Below are 17,154 nucleotides of genomic sequence, written 5' to 3'. Positions count from 1 at the left end.
TTGACTAGGCGGTGGGAGAAGCCTCTGCCAGGCCTCGGGAACGCTGAGGCTGGAAGGACCTTTGGGGTGATCCCAGTGTGGTGAGGGGTCGGGCCTTTGTGCCTCCCTCACCGGGCACTGGGCGAGGCAGCTGTCTGCAGGGTTCATTCCAGGGGAGTCTGGACCCCCAGGGTTGGCAGGCAGCTGTCTCCCCACAGCTGTCCTCACCATCCAGAACTGCCCTCTTGCGCTTCTCCTGTGGAGAGTGGTTATTTTACACGTCCTTGTCCCTGATTCCTGGTTGGTGTGGCTTCATTCTGTGGAGTTCATTGTCCCCAGTGAGGGCAATGGTGCAGCTGACCCCGCTGTGTCCTCAGTGAGGATCACAGGGAGCAGGGTGAGCCCCGGCTAGCAGACAGGGAACCGGCTTTTGACAATGACGCCGAGCCACTCACTCTCTCAGCAGAGCCTGCGGGTCCAGGCGGAGGAGCCCTAAGCCAGGCAAGCTGGCGAGGGCTGACGCAGGGGTCTCTTTGCTCCCATTAAGGCAAGACCCAGTCTGCCCCTGTGGCCGAGGTGCTAAGGGGGTCGTGGAAGCACGCGGGAAGATGGCCCCAGCTGTCAGAGTGGGGTCCACAGAGGAGAGCTCACAGCCCAGGGGAGGCCAGGCAGTGCCATCTGAGGCCATCAGCCTTCCTCGGACGCCCGCTCCACAGGCTCCCACACCCATGAAGCAGGCACGTGGGGATGTCTGTCCCAGCACAGAAGGCCCAGTTCTCCATGCGTCTCCCCACCATGGAGCAAGGGCTCCCCAGCCCGCTCTTTCTGCCAGCACCTTGGTCACTGTGTGTGCGTGTGTGCCCATGGGGTGAGGCTTGTGCTGGTGTCAGTAGTTGAGAAGCAGGGCGTCAAAGAAAGACAAGGGTGTGGAGTGAGGCTGGGAGAGAAAAGGGGCTGTGTGCACAGGTGGGTCGTCAGGCATGGGCAGCTGGGAGCGAGAGTGGAAGGCGAGCAGGCTGAGCCCCCTCCACTTCCAGGTCAGCCAGAGCAGCCTCACCATGCTGTCCTCGCCGTCGCCGAGCCAGCAAGTGCAGACCCCGCAGTCGATGCCCCCTCCCCCGCAGCCGTCCCCACAGCCCGGCCAGCCCAGCTCGCAGCCCAACTCCAACGTCAGGTAGGCCTGGCCAGGGTGCCCCTCTCTGCCTGGCTCACAGCGCGGCCCTGCCTGGTGCCCACGCTCACAGACATGCTGCTTTTCCATTTGCTGCAGCTCCGGCCCTGCCCCGTCCCCCAGTAGCTTCCTGCCCAGCCCCTCACCACAGCCCTCCCAGAGCCCTGTGACAGCGCGCACCCCACAGAACTTCAGCGTCCCCTCCCCGGGACCTTTAAACACCCCTGGTAAGTAGGGCCTGTCCGTTGTGTCACCCACATGTAGCCCTGGGAGTTGAGGCGCTGAGGGTCACCCACTCATCCTCCCGAGGCCTTGGCTTAGAAGGGGGTGAGTGAATTTGTACCCCTTTGAGCCCGAGCGCCCTACCTTGAGGGTTTGCAGAGAGCAGGGCCCTTGTGGGCTGGGCTGCGCTCACCAGGCTGTGTCCTACAGTGAACCCCAGTTCAGTCATGAGCCCAGCGGGCTCCAGCCAGGCCGAGGAGCAGCAGTACCTGGACAAGCTGAAGCAGCTGTCCAAGTACATCGAGCCCCTACGGCGCATGATCAACAAGATTGACAAGAATGAAGGTAGGGGTGGGGCGAGGGGGGTCGAGGGGGGCCCGCAGACCCCCAGCTGTGTCTTAGCATCCCCTCCTCTGTTCCAGACAGAAAAAAGGACCTGAGTAAGATGAAGAGCCTCCTGGACATCCTGACAGACCCCTCCAAGCGGTGAGCTTTGTCCTCTGGCCCCTGGGGGAAGCGTGGTGCTGTGCCCACAGCTCATAGAGGGGCCCTGGGTGCTTGGGCGGCCCAGCCTAGGAGGGGCACTTGGTAATGATGCAAAGTTTAGAGAGGGGGTTTGGGGGCTCTACTTAGTTGTGTCTGCTGGGGCTCCAGGCCCCCACCCCTGCCTTGGCCAGCACACAGCCTCTGCCCTGCTCTCGGCTGCTGCTGAGGCCCTCACACCTCCACCCTGTGGCTGTCAGCCGTGTCTCATTGGGCCTTTGGCCAGGTCTGAGCCTGCAGTGGCCCTCACACGTGCAGCCGGCCGACACAGGCCTCAGTCTGACCTTCAGCCCTGCCTCTGACTTGCCAGTGGCCTTGAGCAAGCAACTGGGTCTCAGTTACCCCATCTGCGGAGGGGGCAGCTGTGACTCACAGGCGTTGTAAAAATGAAACAAACGGTGCCTTAAGAAGCATTGGAGCCCCAGGTTCTCGGCACGGCACACATGCCCCTTCCCCGGCCCTGAGGCTGCTGTCAGCGCCAGAGTTTGGCCAGCGCCATACAACTGTGCATATGGACTGGCCTTGGGTTACTTTCCCTGGCTCAAGCTGTGCTGTCTTTCTAGAAGGTCTTCCCTGTTTCCCTTATCTGGAAAGAGTGCTAGATGCTGTAGAATGGGCCTTCTTGGATTGACCGTTCGTTGGGGTTATAGGGCCAGGGTGGGCGGGGCTTGGCCTCTGTCCCTCCCCTTGACCCAGTCCGCATACACCTTGTTCTGCCGACCAGGACTGGGCAGCTCCTGGGGATGGGACCACCTTGCCCTAGACTCTGGGTCTGGGAATAGCTGCTCAACTGGCTGGGGTTCCTGTGGAAGGTTCCAGTGGCCAAGGCCTGGGGGCTGGCTCTTTCCAGGGGAGGCAGATGGATAGTGGTTGGGACCAGCACATGAGAACTGCTGGTTCCCCCATCCTCTAGCATCCTCTAGCATCCTTCCCCCATCCTCTAGAGGGTCAGCCATGCGGCCTCTCCCCACAGGTGCCCCCTGAAAACTCTGCAGAAGTGTGAGATTGCCCTGGAGAAACTCAAGAATGACATGGCGGTGGTGAGTAGGGCGCTGTGGCCTGGTGATGTTTGGAGGGCTACAGGCATCTCTGGGAAAGTCAGGGCGCAGCAGACTGTGACTCCAACCCACGGGCTGGGAGCAGCCTTCACGGCCAGAGTGGGCAGAGCGCCTTACTGCTCAGCGTGGGGCCTTGCCCAGAGGCTTCTTCCAGGTTGGTCTGCTGTGTGTGGGTGCTGGGGATGTGGAAGAAAGTCGCCCTCTGGCCCTGGCCTGTGGGTGTTTCCCCCAGGCTTGTAGATGTTCCTGGAAGCTGCCTCCACCATCCTGCCTCCACCTGCCCAGCCAGGCCAGGCCCCAGGCAGAGGGGACTTGGGGAGAATGTGTCCAGGATTGTCCATCTTTATCTGCAGTGGGTGGGGAAGCCTCGGGAAGTCTGGCTATGAGGATGATGGTCTTGGGTCTGGAGATCCTCCCCAAGAGTGGGCTACTGACCCCGCCCATTCTTTCCCAGCCCACGCCCCCACCACCCCCAGTACCGCCCACGAAACAGCAGTACCTGTGTCAGCCGCTCCTGGATGCCGTCCTAGCCAACATCCGCTCGCCTGTCTTCAACCATTCCCTGTACCGAACATTCGTGCCAGCCATGACAGCCATCCATGGCCCACCCATCACGTATGTATAGCCTTGCGGAGGGTGGTAGGCCACAGGCCACAGCCCAGCCAGTGTGGTCACCACGGCCGCCTCCTGCAGGACACCAGTGGTATGTACCCGGAAGCGCAAGTTTGAAGAGGATGAGCGGCAGAGTATCCCCAATGTGCTGCAGGGGGAGGTGGCCAGATTAGACCCCAAGTTCCTGGTGAACTTGGACCCTTCCCACTGCAGTAACAATGGCACTGTCCACCTGATATGCAAGCTGGGTGAGTACCCGGGGGTGACTGGGCTTGGCGCGGGTGAACTCAGCCCTGCAGCCCCAGTGCCCTGCCTGCCTGGGCCCGTCGGGGTCGGGGGCACAAAGCTTCCTGGCCACTCCTCAGAACCGGCCCAGCCCAGGACTGTGCCATCCAGTCTGACATGCGCTCGGCCTCCCACAGACAAGCACACCCACAGTCCTTTTGCCCTCAGAAGCCTGCCCACGTTGTCCTCCTCGACCTTCACACACCTGGCCCAGGACATGTACCAAGAGCCGGGCCAGGAGCCCACGCCCTCTCCCCTCTCCCCTGTGTGCCAGGGAAGCCCCTTCCTCCCGTCCAGCTGTGGCCCTGCTTGCCTGAGGCCCTGGGGAGATGTGGAAGCCGAGGCCGAGCAACCTCCGGCTTTGCAGGCTCCCCAGAGTCTCCTGGAATGTTCAGAGCAGGGCCGTGGGGTGGGGCCGGTGGGGTCACAGGTGCAGCCTCTTGTGTTGCAGATGACAAGGATCTCCCTAGCGTGCCACCGCTGGAGCTCAGTGTGCCCGCTGACTACCCTGCCCAGAGCCCACTGTGGATTGACCGGCAGTGGCAGTACGGTGGGTGAGCCGAGAGGACAGCTGTGGGAAGGCCTCACGGCTGCTGCCTGGGGACCCAGGGCAGGCGGGGGTCAGCTCTGGGCAACCAGAGTTTCCTCCATGTGCCCCCCTCAAGCTGAGGCCCCTCCATCTCCTCCTCTGGCTCCCCCTTTGTGGACAAGAGCGGGTTGCCCAGAAATCACTACAAAAACAAGTGTCTCAGCCACCAGTGTGTCCCTGTGCCCGCCCTGCAGCTCCAGGGCAGCCATAGGCAGTGGGTGATGAGTGAGCAAACCCAGCCGTGCCAGTGGCCCCTGTGGCCTCTGCAAGGCTGACATGGGGTCCCAGGAGCTTGGGCTCATGGGGACCCATCTGGGTGACATGGCTCTAAGACAGGCCCAGAGGGCTTCACTGATGGGGACAGTCCCCCTAAAGCTCCATCCTGGCTCATGGAGAACTAGGAGTGGGCCCTTAGGCTGTCCCTGAGGGAAAGCCCTGGGCCAGGTCCATTTACATTCTAGTTCTCTGATGACATGCGGCCCAGGAGAGCCTGCTGGCCACCAGCAGTGTGTGGGAGGTGGCATCCCAGGTGGCCGTGGCTAGGTGAAGTGCCCCAGATGCCAGCCCTGGGCCTGAGGGGGCAGTTGCTGCACCACCACCACCACCCCCCCGCCCAGAGTGGCTTGTGTGGGCCGAGGTCCAGGCACAGTGCTCAAGGCCCACTGCTCTGTTGCAGACGCCAACCCCTTCCTGCAGTCGGTGCACCGATGCATGACGTCAAGGCTGCTGCAGCTCCCCGACAAGCACTCGGTCACGGCCCTGCTCAACACCTGGGCGCAGAGCATCCACCAAGCCTGCCTGTCGGCTGCCTAGCTGCCACCTCTGCAGCTTCTCGGGACCACGGGCTCAGCGGCAGCCTTGTCGGGGCCGTAGAGGACACAAGCCTCGCCTTGTGTTGGACCTTTCTAGGTGTCGGCTCTCTTAGAGAGCTGGGCTTAGGTTAGCTTCTCTGCTTTTATCTTCTGCCTTGGGGACCTACCAGACATTTTCCCACACTTGTTCCGGACTGGGACAGGTAACTACAGAGCTGGCTACGTCAGCGGTGAACACGGGAGTTCCTCCAGGGAGGTGGACGTGCCCCTGGACCTACGCTCCTCAGGCCGCTGTCCCCATGGCCTCTGTAGGGCCCATGTCCTTCCTTAGCAGGTGGGGGAGAAGTCAGGCGTCGTGAGAGCCCCTTGTTCGTGTGCCAGAAAGCACTCTCCCCGTTTCTGTAGGGAAACGTGGAGAACATCGGAAACCCTTAAAACACACAGAATTCTCTGATCACAGTTGGGTTCAGACCGTGCCACTGTTGGCATATGGGGCACCAGCTGCATCTCAGAGGAAAGTCTGGCCTATGGGTGGCTGCAAGTCCCCACCACCAGCTGGACCTCAAACCTCACAGCATTCTCCCATTAAGCCCTGGGGGCAGCAGGGAGCAGAGGTGTCGGGGGGACCCTGTCCCTGGCACAGGGCACACTAGTTGCGCCTACTCATGGGTCAGGTGCCATACTCAAGACCTGACGTCTTCAGAGCCACTCCAGGGAGTGAGGGCTCCCTGACGGCATCAGCCGGCCCTCTGGTGACGAGAGGTTCCCCCTTTTGTATATGCACTACCATGTCATCTGTGATTCTTATAATAAATTTATTATTCCCGTGTTTGTCATGAACTCTTCACTGTGCCCCACCCCCTGTGAGTCCAGGGCCCACTGCTCAGTGAGAGATGCTGTCGCGGCTGAGCCAGGTCCCCACCTTGGAGGCGGCGATGGATGCCCAGACCTTACGTCACCCTCATCTGACTGCTGGTGCCTCATCGTGCTTCACCCCCAGGTTTCTGGCAGAGTTCCAACAGGAACTTGGAAAAGCGGAAAGAGGCAGAGATTAGCTCTGAGGACGCAGCCAGTGTGGCCAAGACACTCCTGTCTGGTGACGTTCAGTGCTGACTCGATGGGCCACACGCATGAGACGTACTGCGAAGCTGCTGTTGTGACATTTGAGGGGAGTGACACAAGGCCCTCACTGGGTGGGGCCCCAGTACCCTGGAGAGGACCACGCCCTCTCCCCTCTCCCCTTCCACAAGAGGAAGGTATGTTCAGCGGGGTGGCTCATCGTCTCTGTCGATGTGGACACAGGCTGTCACTGAGGCAGGAGGACTCCTGTCCTCAGGAGTGTCTGGTCAGGCAGGTGACCCTGAGTTCCTTTGTGTTTGGAAGGGCTGGGCCGGGACAGCCTGTGCTCCAAGAAGACAGCGCTGCTATGTCTAAGTTTGTTTTTTAGGGCAGCTGCCAGGTTCCTCCCCACCAATTACGAGTAGAGCTAGGGGCCCTTCTGGGGCAGTGACACCTGACAGCCATCAGGGACTATACTCAGAACTGGAAGAAACGAGCTTTATTTCATCTTCAACAGGTGCGGTAATACCCACATCATGGTTTTGTGTAAAGGCAGAATAGCAAAATACTGAGCAAGAAAACAGTTTCTCAGTTCTGAGACCAAGGACTTTATCTGCCGTGAGTTTGGTTTATGTGGAATTAGAATTCTTTTGGAATGCTACCTAGAGAGGGTGTCTCCAGCTGTGGTTGGGGCTGCACAGGGGCGCTCAGAGCACAGAGCGGTGTAGCCGTCGGCTCTGCACAACCTGCAGCCTTTTCCGCCTCTCGGCAAAGTTACTCTTCAGGGTCTGCTTCAGCGCGGGCAGGATGGCGCGCTCTGCCATGGGCACTGGGCTCAGGATCAGGCTGGCGGGGGCAGAGGGTGGGCAGTGGAGCTGGGGCTAGGAGCGGCCGCCAGCACAGCCCGGAGCCGGGGCCTGCTCTGCTGCACCCAGCCTCCCCTCATTGTGGGCGCCACACCCTCCATGTGCCCGAGACTCACCATTTCTTTGAGATGCCCTTGGTGGGGACCTTGGGGAGCTGCATAGTCTCCTGGTCCCTGGTGAAGGAAGAGAGTCAGCAGTGAGCCCCACGTGCCTAGGCCTGCCATGTTGGGGTGAGGGCGCTCCAAGCACTAACTTGGAAGAATTCAGTCCAGCCTCCTCCGGGGCAGCCTTAGGCCTCTTGGTCCCCTCTAGGGCAGATTTGAGGTGCTGCAGCTGAAAGGCAGGAAGAAGAGGCATGGTGGCCCAGGCTGCAGAAGCACCTGGGCCACCCCTCCCCCACCCCCAGCCCCCACTGCCCAAGCCTCACCTCTTGGGCCTGCAGGAGATTGGCGTTCCACAGCTGGCGGATGACCACCTCACACTGCTGAAACGAGGTGGGCTTGCGCAAGTTGGGGGGCAGGCTCATCAAGGAGGGTGCCCCTGTCACCTGCTTGCCCTTGTGCTGGCTGCCCGCCACCGCGGTGGACTCTGGATTAAAGGTCTCCACTTCCTCATCTCTGAAACGGTCATTGCAGCAGCCCAGAGGTGGCCTGCCAGGTGTAAGCACCCACCACCTCACGCAGTGCCCTCACCCATGTGAGGCCAGTGTAGGGAAGGGGGGCATTGACAAGCCGCCTTGGTGGCCTGGCTGTCTTCTGCTGACCAGGGTGCTCCAGGCACCAGGCGGGGGTCTCTGGGGCCAGCTGTGAGTTGGGCCCACCCCCCCCACCACAAGGTGCCCCGAGGCTCAGATGTGGTTCCAGCTGTCCTGACCCCAAACCGGCAATCTAAGGCCTATGCAGAGAAGCAGGACCTGCCCTGCTGACCACTACCTGGAAGGCTCAAAGTCCAGGCTCACTGCTGCTTGCCAGGGAAGTCCCCGAAATGGGGTGTCCCCAGAGCCTCGTCCTGCTCTGTCCTGAAGACTGTGCCAAAGGCCGAGCGAGTTTTCCAGGGTGGAACCTGGAAACCTGACTCACTGTCCTCAGTGCAAAGCAAACTCAGTTCAAGGCTAGATTCTTTGAGAAAACGGTTTAGGGGCTGCCACTGGCCCTCGTGTAGGCTCAGGACCCTGCGGGACCCCCAGCTTAGTTCATTGTGGAGGCTGTCCCATTTAGAAGGCAAAGCGATGGGCTGGTTCCAGGGTGTGAACCCACTAAATGCCTTACTTGGCCGGCCCTTGTGTCCCCGAGGCTCTGTCCAGCTTGCCGCTGTGAAGCACGGCAGCAGCCGGGGCCTCCCCTTCCAGGTCCGCCTTCTGGGCAACGTCAGCTTTCGAGTCTTGCTTCTTGAAGGAGCTGGGCTGGGGTCTAGCCTTGCCTTGAGAGTTGGCTATAGGTCAGACCCAGACAGGGCCAGTCACTGCGGGCGTCAAGCGCCGGTGCCCAAGTCCTCCAGCTTGGCTGTGTGCACCCAAGGAGCCCTGCCCCCTGCCTCAGTTTCCTCCTGGTAAAGGGGAGATGGTAACAGAGCCTCCTGCTGGGAAACATGAATGAGGGTCAGGACGAAGCCTGTGGGAATTCCTTCTGAAAGCTCTGACACACCTGAAACCAGCCAGTCTCCTCCCAGGGCTCGGGAAATCCCGGGGGTGGGGGGAGTAGCCCCACGAGCTCTTCCCAAGCTCTGAAGCAGCACCTCGTTTGGGGCAAAATAAAACTGAACGAGAGGTCTGGACCCAGCCCGCACAGGTTTACTTCCCCAGGATGAGGCCCATGGCCCGCCTAGGTCCTACTTAGAAAGGCAGGGGCCCCTCCTGGTCAGGATGCCCGACCTCAGGGAGGCAGAGTGGGGACAAGAGGCTCCCGGCTCCCCTCCTGCTGCAAAGCGCACCACAAGCCCATGCTCCACAGGCAGGGCCACCGCCACCTACATCCTGCCTGCTTTGCGAGGACTCGAAAGGCCACTTAGGGAGGCTTGGGGGGCACTCAGGGCTCCTGTCAGTGAATCTGACTGCCCCCCACAATGCCCCCGGGTGGGCTTGCCGTGGGACCTCGTGCTCCCAGTGACAACACACTGCAGCCAGGCCCGCCCGGCTTTCGCAGCCTCCCTCCAGCCATCCCAAGGTCCCGTCCCACCCATCCTCAGCCTCCTGCTTTCAGTTCGCCACACCGTCCTTGGCCCCATAACCCCCAAGTCCATGGGGCCTGGCAAAGGCACTCCCCCAAGGGCTGCCCAGCAGAGGCCCACGAAGGGCTTTTAGGGCCCAGGCCAAAGGAGGCACATGCCCCTCCCCCAACCCTGAGCACATGGGGGGCGCTGCACGCTCACCTGACACCGTTGAATTCGAGACAGACTTGATTGACTGAAAGCTGGAATTGGAGATGCTGCCTGTGGGAGAATGCATAGGGGTCACCCCAACATGGCAGCAGTGACGCCTCCATCCCAGCTTCTCCAGAGGCTTCTGCACATCTGCCGTGGGTGAGGGGTCAGGCCCACCCGTGCCTGCCGCCTGGCCTTGCAGGCCCCGACTCGGTCATTCATGCAGAGCCCTCCCCAACCCTGGTGAGGCCGCCCCAGACCTAGCCAGTGCCAGAGGGAGCCGAGGCTGTAGGAAAGGTGGTTTCCAGAAGGGCCATCCAAAAAGCTGGGGGGTGGGACCTTCGAAGCAGCAGGTCCTGAAGCAACAGACCCTTTCCCAATGTCCCTTCAGGGAACTCGTCACACTGCTGGACTGGGACTGCTAAACAGGCCTTCCTGTGTGCCCACGACGGCTAGCTCGCTATAGCTACTCCGCCCCACCAGAGAAGGGCCCCCACCATCCCATCTCTGTCCCCCAGGAAGGGAAAGCCCTGGGTACCCGCCAGACAGGCATTCCAGGCTGGCACCACTCAGTCCACCTGGCCCAAACGTTAACGGGGAGAGCAACCCCAAGATTCAACCTGGGCGTCCCTGGGCTGGGCTGGCGGACAAGCAAAGTGAGTGGGCCACAGATGAGGAGGGCCACAGACAAGTGGCTGCAGGTCTCTGCTTCTGCGCTTCCTTCCCCCAAGGCCCCACTGTCTCTACAGAGATAGCAGGGAGCCTCCGAGGGAGGCGTGTGCCCAGAGCCACAGGGCTAGGGCTGTGCTGGGGGCTGTGCTGCGCTCCCCAGCGTTTCAGAGGGAACCTGCGGCCAGCCAGAGCAGCAAGCCAAATAAAAGTCTACCAGGGTAGTGCGGCAGGGGGAGGCTCTGGGCAGCCCCCACCCCCAGCTGCTCTGCCCACTGACCCTACTGCACAGACCGTGGGTTCCCCTGGAGTGGTACCTGCTGTGTCTATCACCCAGACCATGACTGGGGGCAGTGGCGTCTGTCCAGGTCCCCCAGGACCCCTCCCCACTGGGATAGTTCGTGGGCCAGTGCAGCTCGGTGGGCACAGGCAGTCTGGAGGGGCCGCTCTTAACAGCAGTTAACCTCCCATCAGGCAGTGAGGTTCTCAGTCTCACCTTTTTTCTGTGGCTTCTGATTCATTATTAGCTTGTAATGGAGATCTGAAAGCAAGCATATGCTCTCATCATTTTCAAAGCCATAGCCGTTTTGAGAGAAGCTGGCTTGCCCTACCCATTCCCTCCCTGCTGAGTCCCGGAGAGACCTCATTCATGACCTTGGCTGCCAGGACACTGCCCCATGGGCCAAGCCTTAGCCTGGGGCACCCTAGGGCTGGGAATGCTCTGGCTGTTCCCTGAGCTAACGCCCCTGCTTCAGAGCCCTGCCTGAAGTCCCACCCTTTGTCCATGACATCTACAGGGTACCCTCTGCCAGGTGGGGGGCATGATTCTAGGGGTGCAGGGGAGAGTCAGGATGACCCAGGACGCCAGGAGCCCCTGGCCATGGATGAGCAGATGCAGTCAGTGCAACGCCCAAGATGCGGGCTGGAAACATCCAGCCTGGGCATCAGGGCGGGACCGGGGTGAGACTCAAGAAGACATGGGGACGGGAGGGTCCTGACATAATGGATACCCAATAATGCAGTGCTTGGCACTCCGCTAGAGGCAGCAGGAGAGTGAAAGCAAGTGAAAGGAGGGGAGTGAAAAACCCAGATGTGCAGGCAAAGAGCTGTAGCTAAAGCATGAGGAAGGCCAGAGAGAGGAGCAGGGTCCCCTCGTGGAGGCCTCAAGCTCCGCTTTAGGCTGGGCCGATGGGGGTGAGGAGACAGGTGGGGTATAAAGTTAGGAAGGGAGGTCTTCCCTGAGAAGACTCAAGGGCACAGGGCCAGAGGTGTATGGGGCCCAGGATCCTTCTGGAGCAGCATGGCTGCCCTTCATCTGGGTGTGCTTAGTGTGTGGAATTGAATTGAGCTGCATACTCCTACTTTTAGGGGTATTATGTTTTACTTCAATAAAAATTTTGTTTTCGAAAGAAGGCGGGCCGGCCCTGCACACAGAGGAGACAGCTGGCTGGGTGGCGGTGGGAAATGACGCAGCCAGACCAGTCCCGGCCAGATGGGCAGATGGCCAGCAAGGCACCTGCCATGAGGACCCGGGGTTTGGGGCCTGGGGAAGGGGCGCAGGCCCCCGTGGCAGGACCCGGGGTGAAGCTCGCTGCCCTGTGTCCTCCCTAAACCCTGCGTGTTCTCGAGTCCGTGCGCTGTATCTGTGCTGAAGGCCCTGGGAAGGTACCCGGGAGGCAGGGGCTGCGCCTCTCTCAGGCCCCGCCGCCCGGACTTACCCTTATTCTCCCGCTTCAGGTGCTCAATCTCCTCGTGGAGCTTGGCCAGCGTCTCCGAGTGCTGCTGTTGCAGGAACTGCAGGCTCTTCTCCAGGTCCAGGACCCGCTTCTGCGTCTCGCTGAGCCCGACGTGCGCGCCATGCGGCCCCGGGTGCTGGAGGACCGCGGGTGGGCGCTGGCGAGAGCGCAACGCGCCCCGGAGGCCCGAAGTCCCAGAGCTAGAGGGCCGGTGCCCGGCCGCCACCCCCACGATGCTCATGGAGCCGCTGCCGCCGTCTCTCCTGCCGCCGCCGCTAGTCCACTCTGTGGCCCGGCTGCCCTGGCCTGAGCCGCGTCGCCAAGGAAACGGGCGCGACTGAGGGGGCGGGGCGTGAATCGTCAGGTCCTGGGCGCCCAAGGGGCGTGGTGTGCGGGTGGGGGCGGGGCCTGGGGGCCTTGTTCTGCCTGGGTGAGTGTTCCCTGACTTAAAAAGGCATCCTTCTGGCTTAATTAAACGTCAGATAATCCTCTGCCTTTACAGTAAGCTTTAATTTTTATTTTTGTTTGTTGTGTTTTAATAGTTCACTTTTTAAATAGATGATTCGATTACAAATTGAAAACAGTAAATCAGTAAATTGACAAAACCGAAAGGTGGTTGGTTCTTTGACAAGATCAATAAAATTGATAAACTTCTAGCCAAGATAACTAAGAAAAAAGAAAAAAGACACAAATCACTAACATCAGAAATGAAAGAGGGGCCACCACTACTGAACTCATGGACATGAAAAGGACAATAAAGGAATATTATGAACAACTCTATGCCCACACATTTGAAAACCTAGATGAAATGGATCGATGCCTTGAAAAACACATCTACCAAAACTCATAAGTAGATAATGTGAATAGGCATATATCTGTTAGAGAAGCTGAATCAATAATGAATAACCAGGATGATGGTAAAGAAAAATTTCAGCATGGCTGTTGTGAGATTCGCCTGAAGACCAGGCCAGCCAGGTTGGGTGGGAAAATCAAAAGCTAAGGAGCAATGCGGTCAAGGGGAACACAGATGGAATCAGTAGATTACCTGATGAATTTGACCACATCTCGCCCCAGTTCATTCAGAGAGTTTAGGAAGAATTAGTCACAGTACATAGAAAAGGAAGCAAATGAACAAATAGGCCAATTACTAACTCCTGGACAAACAAAATGCTGTACACAAGAAGAGAACTACATAGCTCATCAGTAAACAGTAATTACATAGTCCTAGTAATATGAATATTAAGTATCAATTTAATCAGAAATTGTGTGTGGCACAAACTATGCTAGGGTTAGGGGGTTGTGTATATGGGTGAGGCAGGTGGGTGCGTTGTGTTAACTTGTTATGTTCCATCAGAAGTCAGTATGTAATATTTAAAATAATCAAGAAAGTAGAAATTAAAGAATATTATTTAGAGATATGGAGATGAATATCAGAAGAAATAGCTGAGAGAATAGAAAGAATTGCCTCTAGAAAGCCAGAATATAGTTCATTATCCTTTTAATGTGCATGGGTTCAGTAGCGATGGCCCCTTTCATTTCTTTTCCTTTTTGTAACTAAAATTCAATGGGGTGACAATGGTTAGTAAAATTACATAGGTGTCAATCCTCTTTCATTTCTGATGTTAGTTGGGAGAAGAAGAGTAAGGCAGGAGAGTGCTAGTGTTTCCCCACAATCCTGAGAGTACTCTTTGAATTTTTAAATTAGATATATTTATTGCTCTGATAAAAAATAAAAATTAAACCAAATAAAATTCTAAGAAAAATTAACACCCTCATAGAAAAAAATAAGCAAGGACATTAATAGGCAATTCACGAAATACATAGGATGAATTGACATGAAAAAATGCTTACTTGTAAAAAATAAAGGAAATAAAAATATGCAGAATGTTTTCCCATCAGATTATTTTTTAAAATCCTTACTTTTCTACATGTAGTTTTCCTTGTGGCCAGGGCTGCACAATCCACCGGAGCAGCCTCCTGCCCAGTGAGCTCAAATACTTGCCATGCGCTGCTGGCTCAACAATCGCGAGAGAACCTGAAGACCAAGAAGCAGCACCTGGGGCGGCCAGATGGCTCAGTTGGTTAGAGTGTGAGCTCTGAACAACAGGGTTGCCGGTTCGATGCCCACATGGGCCAGTGAGCGCCCTCCACAGCTATGTTGAAGACAATGAGCTGCCAGAGGGCCGGCCGGATGGCTCAATTGGTTACAGCGCGAGCTCTCAACAATCAGGTTGCCGGTTAATTCCCGCATGGGATGGTGGGCTGCGCCCCCTGCAACTGAAGATTGAAAACGGCAACTGGACTTGGAGCTGAGCTGCGCCCTCCACAACTAGATTGAAGGACAATAACTTGGAGCTGATGGGCCCTGGAGAAACACTGTTCCCCAATATTCCTCAATAAAATTTAAAAACAAAATAATTAAAAAAAAAAAAAGTAGTGGAAGGAGCAGCTGTACCTACTGTGGGAGGTCTGAGCACCAATGAAGCACAAACTCGCTGCCAAAAAAAAAAAAAAAGTATTTGAGTCAAGTTTTAGGGGCCAGTCCCAGAAGCAAAATCTCAAAGGAATAACAGTTTTGCAGTTTATTTTATACATTAGAATCAAAGGAGAAGACGTAAGGAGGGTTACGTGAAATCCACTGGTGGCAGATTAAAGACAGAGAAGAAAATAAAGCAGGGAAACCTCTAGGATTGAATAAAAAGTAAAATGGAGAGATACATACTTCTTTTGCTTTGGTGGGTGCAGGACAGGTAACATTTCACATACATAGTTTACAGAAGTATGCAGGTAGATAAAAATGAGAAATGGAGTTGTCTTGCTCTGATACCAGGGGTGTTTATCTCTGGAGGTCTGGAGAAGAGATCATTCTGACCTTTCAAGCACAAAAACAATGGATAGAGCTTGCTCAAAGTAAAGATTATTATACAAGCCTTAGGACGTGATTTCTGATTATAACCCACTCAGTTAGGACTCCTTTATGATCAAAACATCCCATGTAGTTACTTTCAGTTATTGAGCTTGTCAGGCTTGCCAAGGTAGCTCCCTTTTGTTCACGGTGCACGTTCTCTACTTGTAACATTTGTGTGCAAGTTTTTGTGTGTATGTTTAACTTTTTGAGAGCTTGCCAAAACTTGCACCATTTTGTATTCCCACCAGCAATGTGTGAGGGTTCCAATTTCTCCATGTCACCAACTCTGGTTTTTGTATGTCTGACAGCCATCCTAGTGACTGTGAGATAATATCTCATTGTGGTTTTGATTTGCATTTCCCTCCTGACTCGTGATGCTGACCATCTTTTCCTGTGCTTCTTGGCCATTTTTGTTTATCTTCTTTGGAGAAATATCTATGCAAGTCCTTCGTCTATGCGTGTTTTACATTTGGATTCCATACACCATTTTATTGTTGAATTGTAAGAATGTTTTGTATATTCTAGATAAAACTGCCTTATCAAATATAATTTGCAAATATTTTCTCCCATTCTGTAGGTTGTCTTTTGGCTTTCCTAATAGTATCATTTGCAGTATAAAAATTTTTAACTTTGATGAAATCCAATTTATTTATGTCTTCTTTTGTCGCTTATCCATTTGGTGTCACATCTAAAAAACCATTGACTAATGCAAAGTCGTGACGACTTACTCCTATGTATTCTCCTCACAGTTTTATAGTTTTAGCTTTCATACCTGGGTCTATGATCTGAATGATTGGACAGAGATGCCTTCCAACGCAGTGACCATGTTTTTCCCGATAATTGTCATTCAACTTTAGACTGAAGAGCCCTTCTCCTGGTCCCAATCCTTTTCTCTTTATGTATCAAATTCATTTATCCAAGTTCTTATTTTGACTCCTGAGATGTTAGGAGCTGGATATATAATAGGTATAAGTATTTGTCAAACAAATGTACTTGTCGGGCAGCTACTATGAGCTTGCACAGTGCGGGAGCTAAAAAAATGAGTGAAATATAATATTTGTCCTTGAGGAGCAAACATGCTAGTTGGAGATTCAGGTCACAAGTATTTATTTATTCAGCATCTTGAAGGGCCCAGGACCAAGCAAGTGCTAAAGAAGCCCCTCTGCTGTCGTTTGTGGAATGGTGGGTAAGTACGGAGGGCACTTCATCCCACCCGGGAGGAGGACAATTTGGTTGGTGGGTGGGTGAGGCTCCCTAGAGGGAGTGATGACTGCACGTGTGGATAGGTGGACACCAGCTGTCTGAGGGGAGGGTGGGCAGACATTCAGAGACCTGGCCCGAGAACCACAGCCGACTGCACATTTCGACAGTGAGTTGAAATGTGCCACTGAGGAGTAAGCGGGTGGGGTGGGGGAAACAGAAAGCTGGCTTCATCCACCTCACTTGGCTGCCTCAAACATAGATCTTAATGGAGATTTCAGATGCACACTCGGAACTCTCCACATGGTGTTCTGTAGAACACAATATGCTTAGATTGGGAGATTACCAAATGCCATTAGATAAGTGGGTCATGAAAGACAGTGGGTCCAGCATGTCCAAGGTACAGTACAGCCTCGTGGGCTGGTGAGTCTTGGAGGCAGAGCAAAACCTCAGAACCACGGAGCTGCGGTCCTGTGCCCAGTGCTGCCAGAAGGCCGGGCCCACATGGGCTGGATTTGGCCTGGTGGAAGCAGTTCACCTAACCCACTCCTGAGGCTTCTGGGAGGGATAGAGAATGGCTCGGCTAGAACTCCCGTCTCCAGCCTAACCTACCCTGAGCCGGGGCCAAAAGCCTCCCCCACGGGATAGCCATTTCCTCCTCGATGCGCCACAGACCCAGCTCCTGCCCCCAGGCCTGCTCCTCTCCATAGCCACGCCCCCCCCAGCAGGCCTGTGCACCCCACAGCCGTGCATAACCCCAGCTGCACTTTGCCTTGGCTCTCCTCCCTCCAGTCCTCTCGCACCCGAATGAAAGCTCCTGACAAACTTGAACTTGAACCAGTGACTGTCAGACCCCATCACCTTCATCCGGAAGCAGCTGGCACCCCAGCCACCGACTTTGCTCCTGGCTTCTCAGGCACAAGCCAGTGTGCTGCAGGTTATTCTTCCCATGTGCCATCTGGTCTCCCCAATGCCACCCTCCAGGCCCCCAACCACTGGAACTGTTTCCTCTTGACCTTACTGTTCTTGGTTCTTCATGACTTCTGGGCTTTGCACTACAAGGTCCCAGAACAGTGGGTGGTCCTGC

The 17,154-nt window shown here is 56.2% G+C and overlaps 2 protein-coding genes across 9 annotated transcripts in view; one reads left to right on the top strand and one right to left on the bottom strand.

The window, feature by feature from the left end:
* MED15 (mediator complex subunit 15) overlaps positions 1-6,102 on the top strand; it is a 59,974-nt gene extending 53,872 nt beyond the window's left edge. For 2 of the 3 annotated variants that reach the window (XM_081037672.1, XM_081037671.1), the window contains 9 exons: positions 1,017-1,153; positions 1,250-1,377; positions 1,583-1,717; positions 1,795-1,858; positions 2,889-2,955; positions 3,428-3,588; positions 3,667-3,833; positions 4,322-4,420; positions 5,136-6,102. In XM_081037672.1, the coding sequence (XP_080893798.1) occupies positions 1,017-1,153; positions 1,250-1,377; positions 1,583-1,717; positions 1,795-1,858; positions 2,889-2,955; positions 3,428-3,588; positions 3,667-3,833; positions 4,322-4,420; positions 5,136-5,272 (1,095 nt within the window). In that variant the 3' untranslated portion in view covers positions 5,273-6,102. Of the gene's footprint in view, positions 1-1,016; positions 1,154-1,249; positions 1,378-1,582; positions 1,718-1,794; positions 1,859-2,888; positions 2,956-3,427; positions 3,589-3,666; positions 3,834-4,321; positions 4,425-5,135 lie in introns of all 3 variants that reach the window. The other variant, XM_081037673.1, reaches the window with a different exon arrangement.
* CCDC74B (coiled-coil domain containing 74B) lies at positions 6,069-12,278 on the bottom strand. 6 transcript variants are annotated; one of them, XM_081037675.1, is made up of 9 exons: positions 11,942-12,278; positions 10,720-10,764; positions 9,564-9,623; positions 8,465-8,627; positions 7,624-7,846; positions 7,450-7,529; positions 7,313-7,369; positions 6,993-7,176; positions 6,069-6,296 (listed from the first exon to the last, which is right to left on the bottom strand). In XM_081037675.1, the coding sequence occupies exons 1-8, from the start codon at positions 12,198-12,200 to the stop codon at positions 7,038-7,040; spliced, it is 1,026 nt and encodes a 341-aa protein (XP_080893801.1). In that variant the 5' UTR covers positions 12,201-12,278; the 3' UTR covers positions 6,069-6,296; positions 6,993-7,037. The 6 variants fall into 6 exon arrangements, with proteins under 6 accessions (XP_080893801.1, XP_080893803.1, XP_080893800.1 ...); XM_081037677.1 differs by having other exon boundaries at positions 7,624-7,813; XM_081037674.1 differs by lacking the exon at positions 6,069-6,296 and having other exon boundaries at positions 6,815-7,176.
* Positions 12,279-17,154: the final 4,876 nt, after the last annotated feature.

This window comes from Rhinolophus hipposideros, assembly GCF_964194185.1.
Source record: "Rhinolophus hipposideros genome assembly, chromosome: 24".
Classification (NCBI taxonomy): Eukaryota; Metazoa; Chordata; class Mammalia; order Chiroptera; family Rhinolophidae; genus Rhinolophus; species Rhinolophus hipposideros.
The sequence above is the reverse complement of the archived record's forward strand: the minus strand, read 5'-3'. Positions and strand labels throughout refer to the sequence as shown.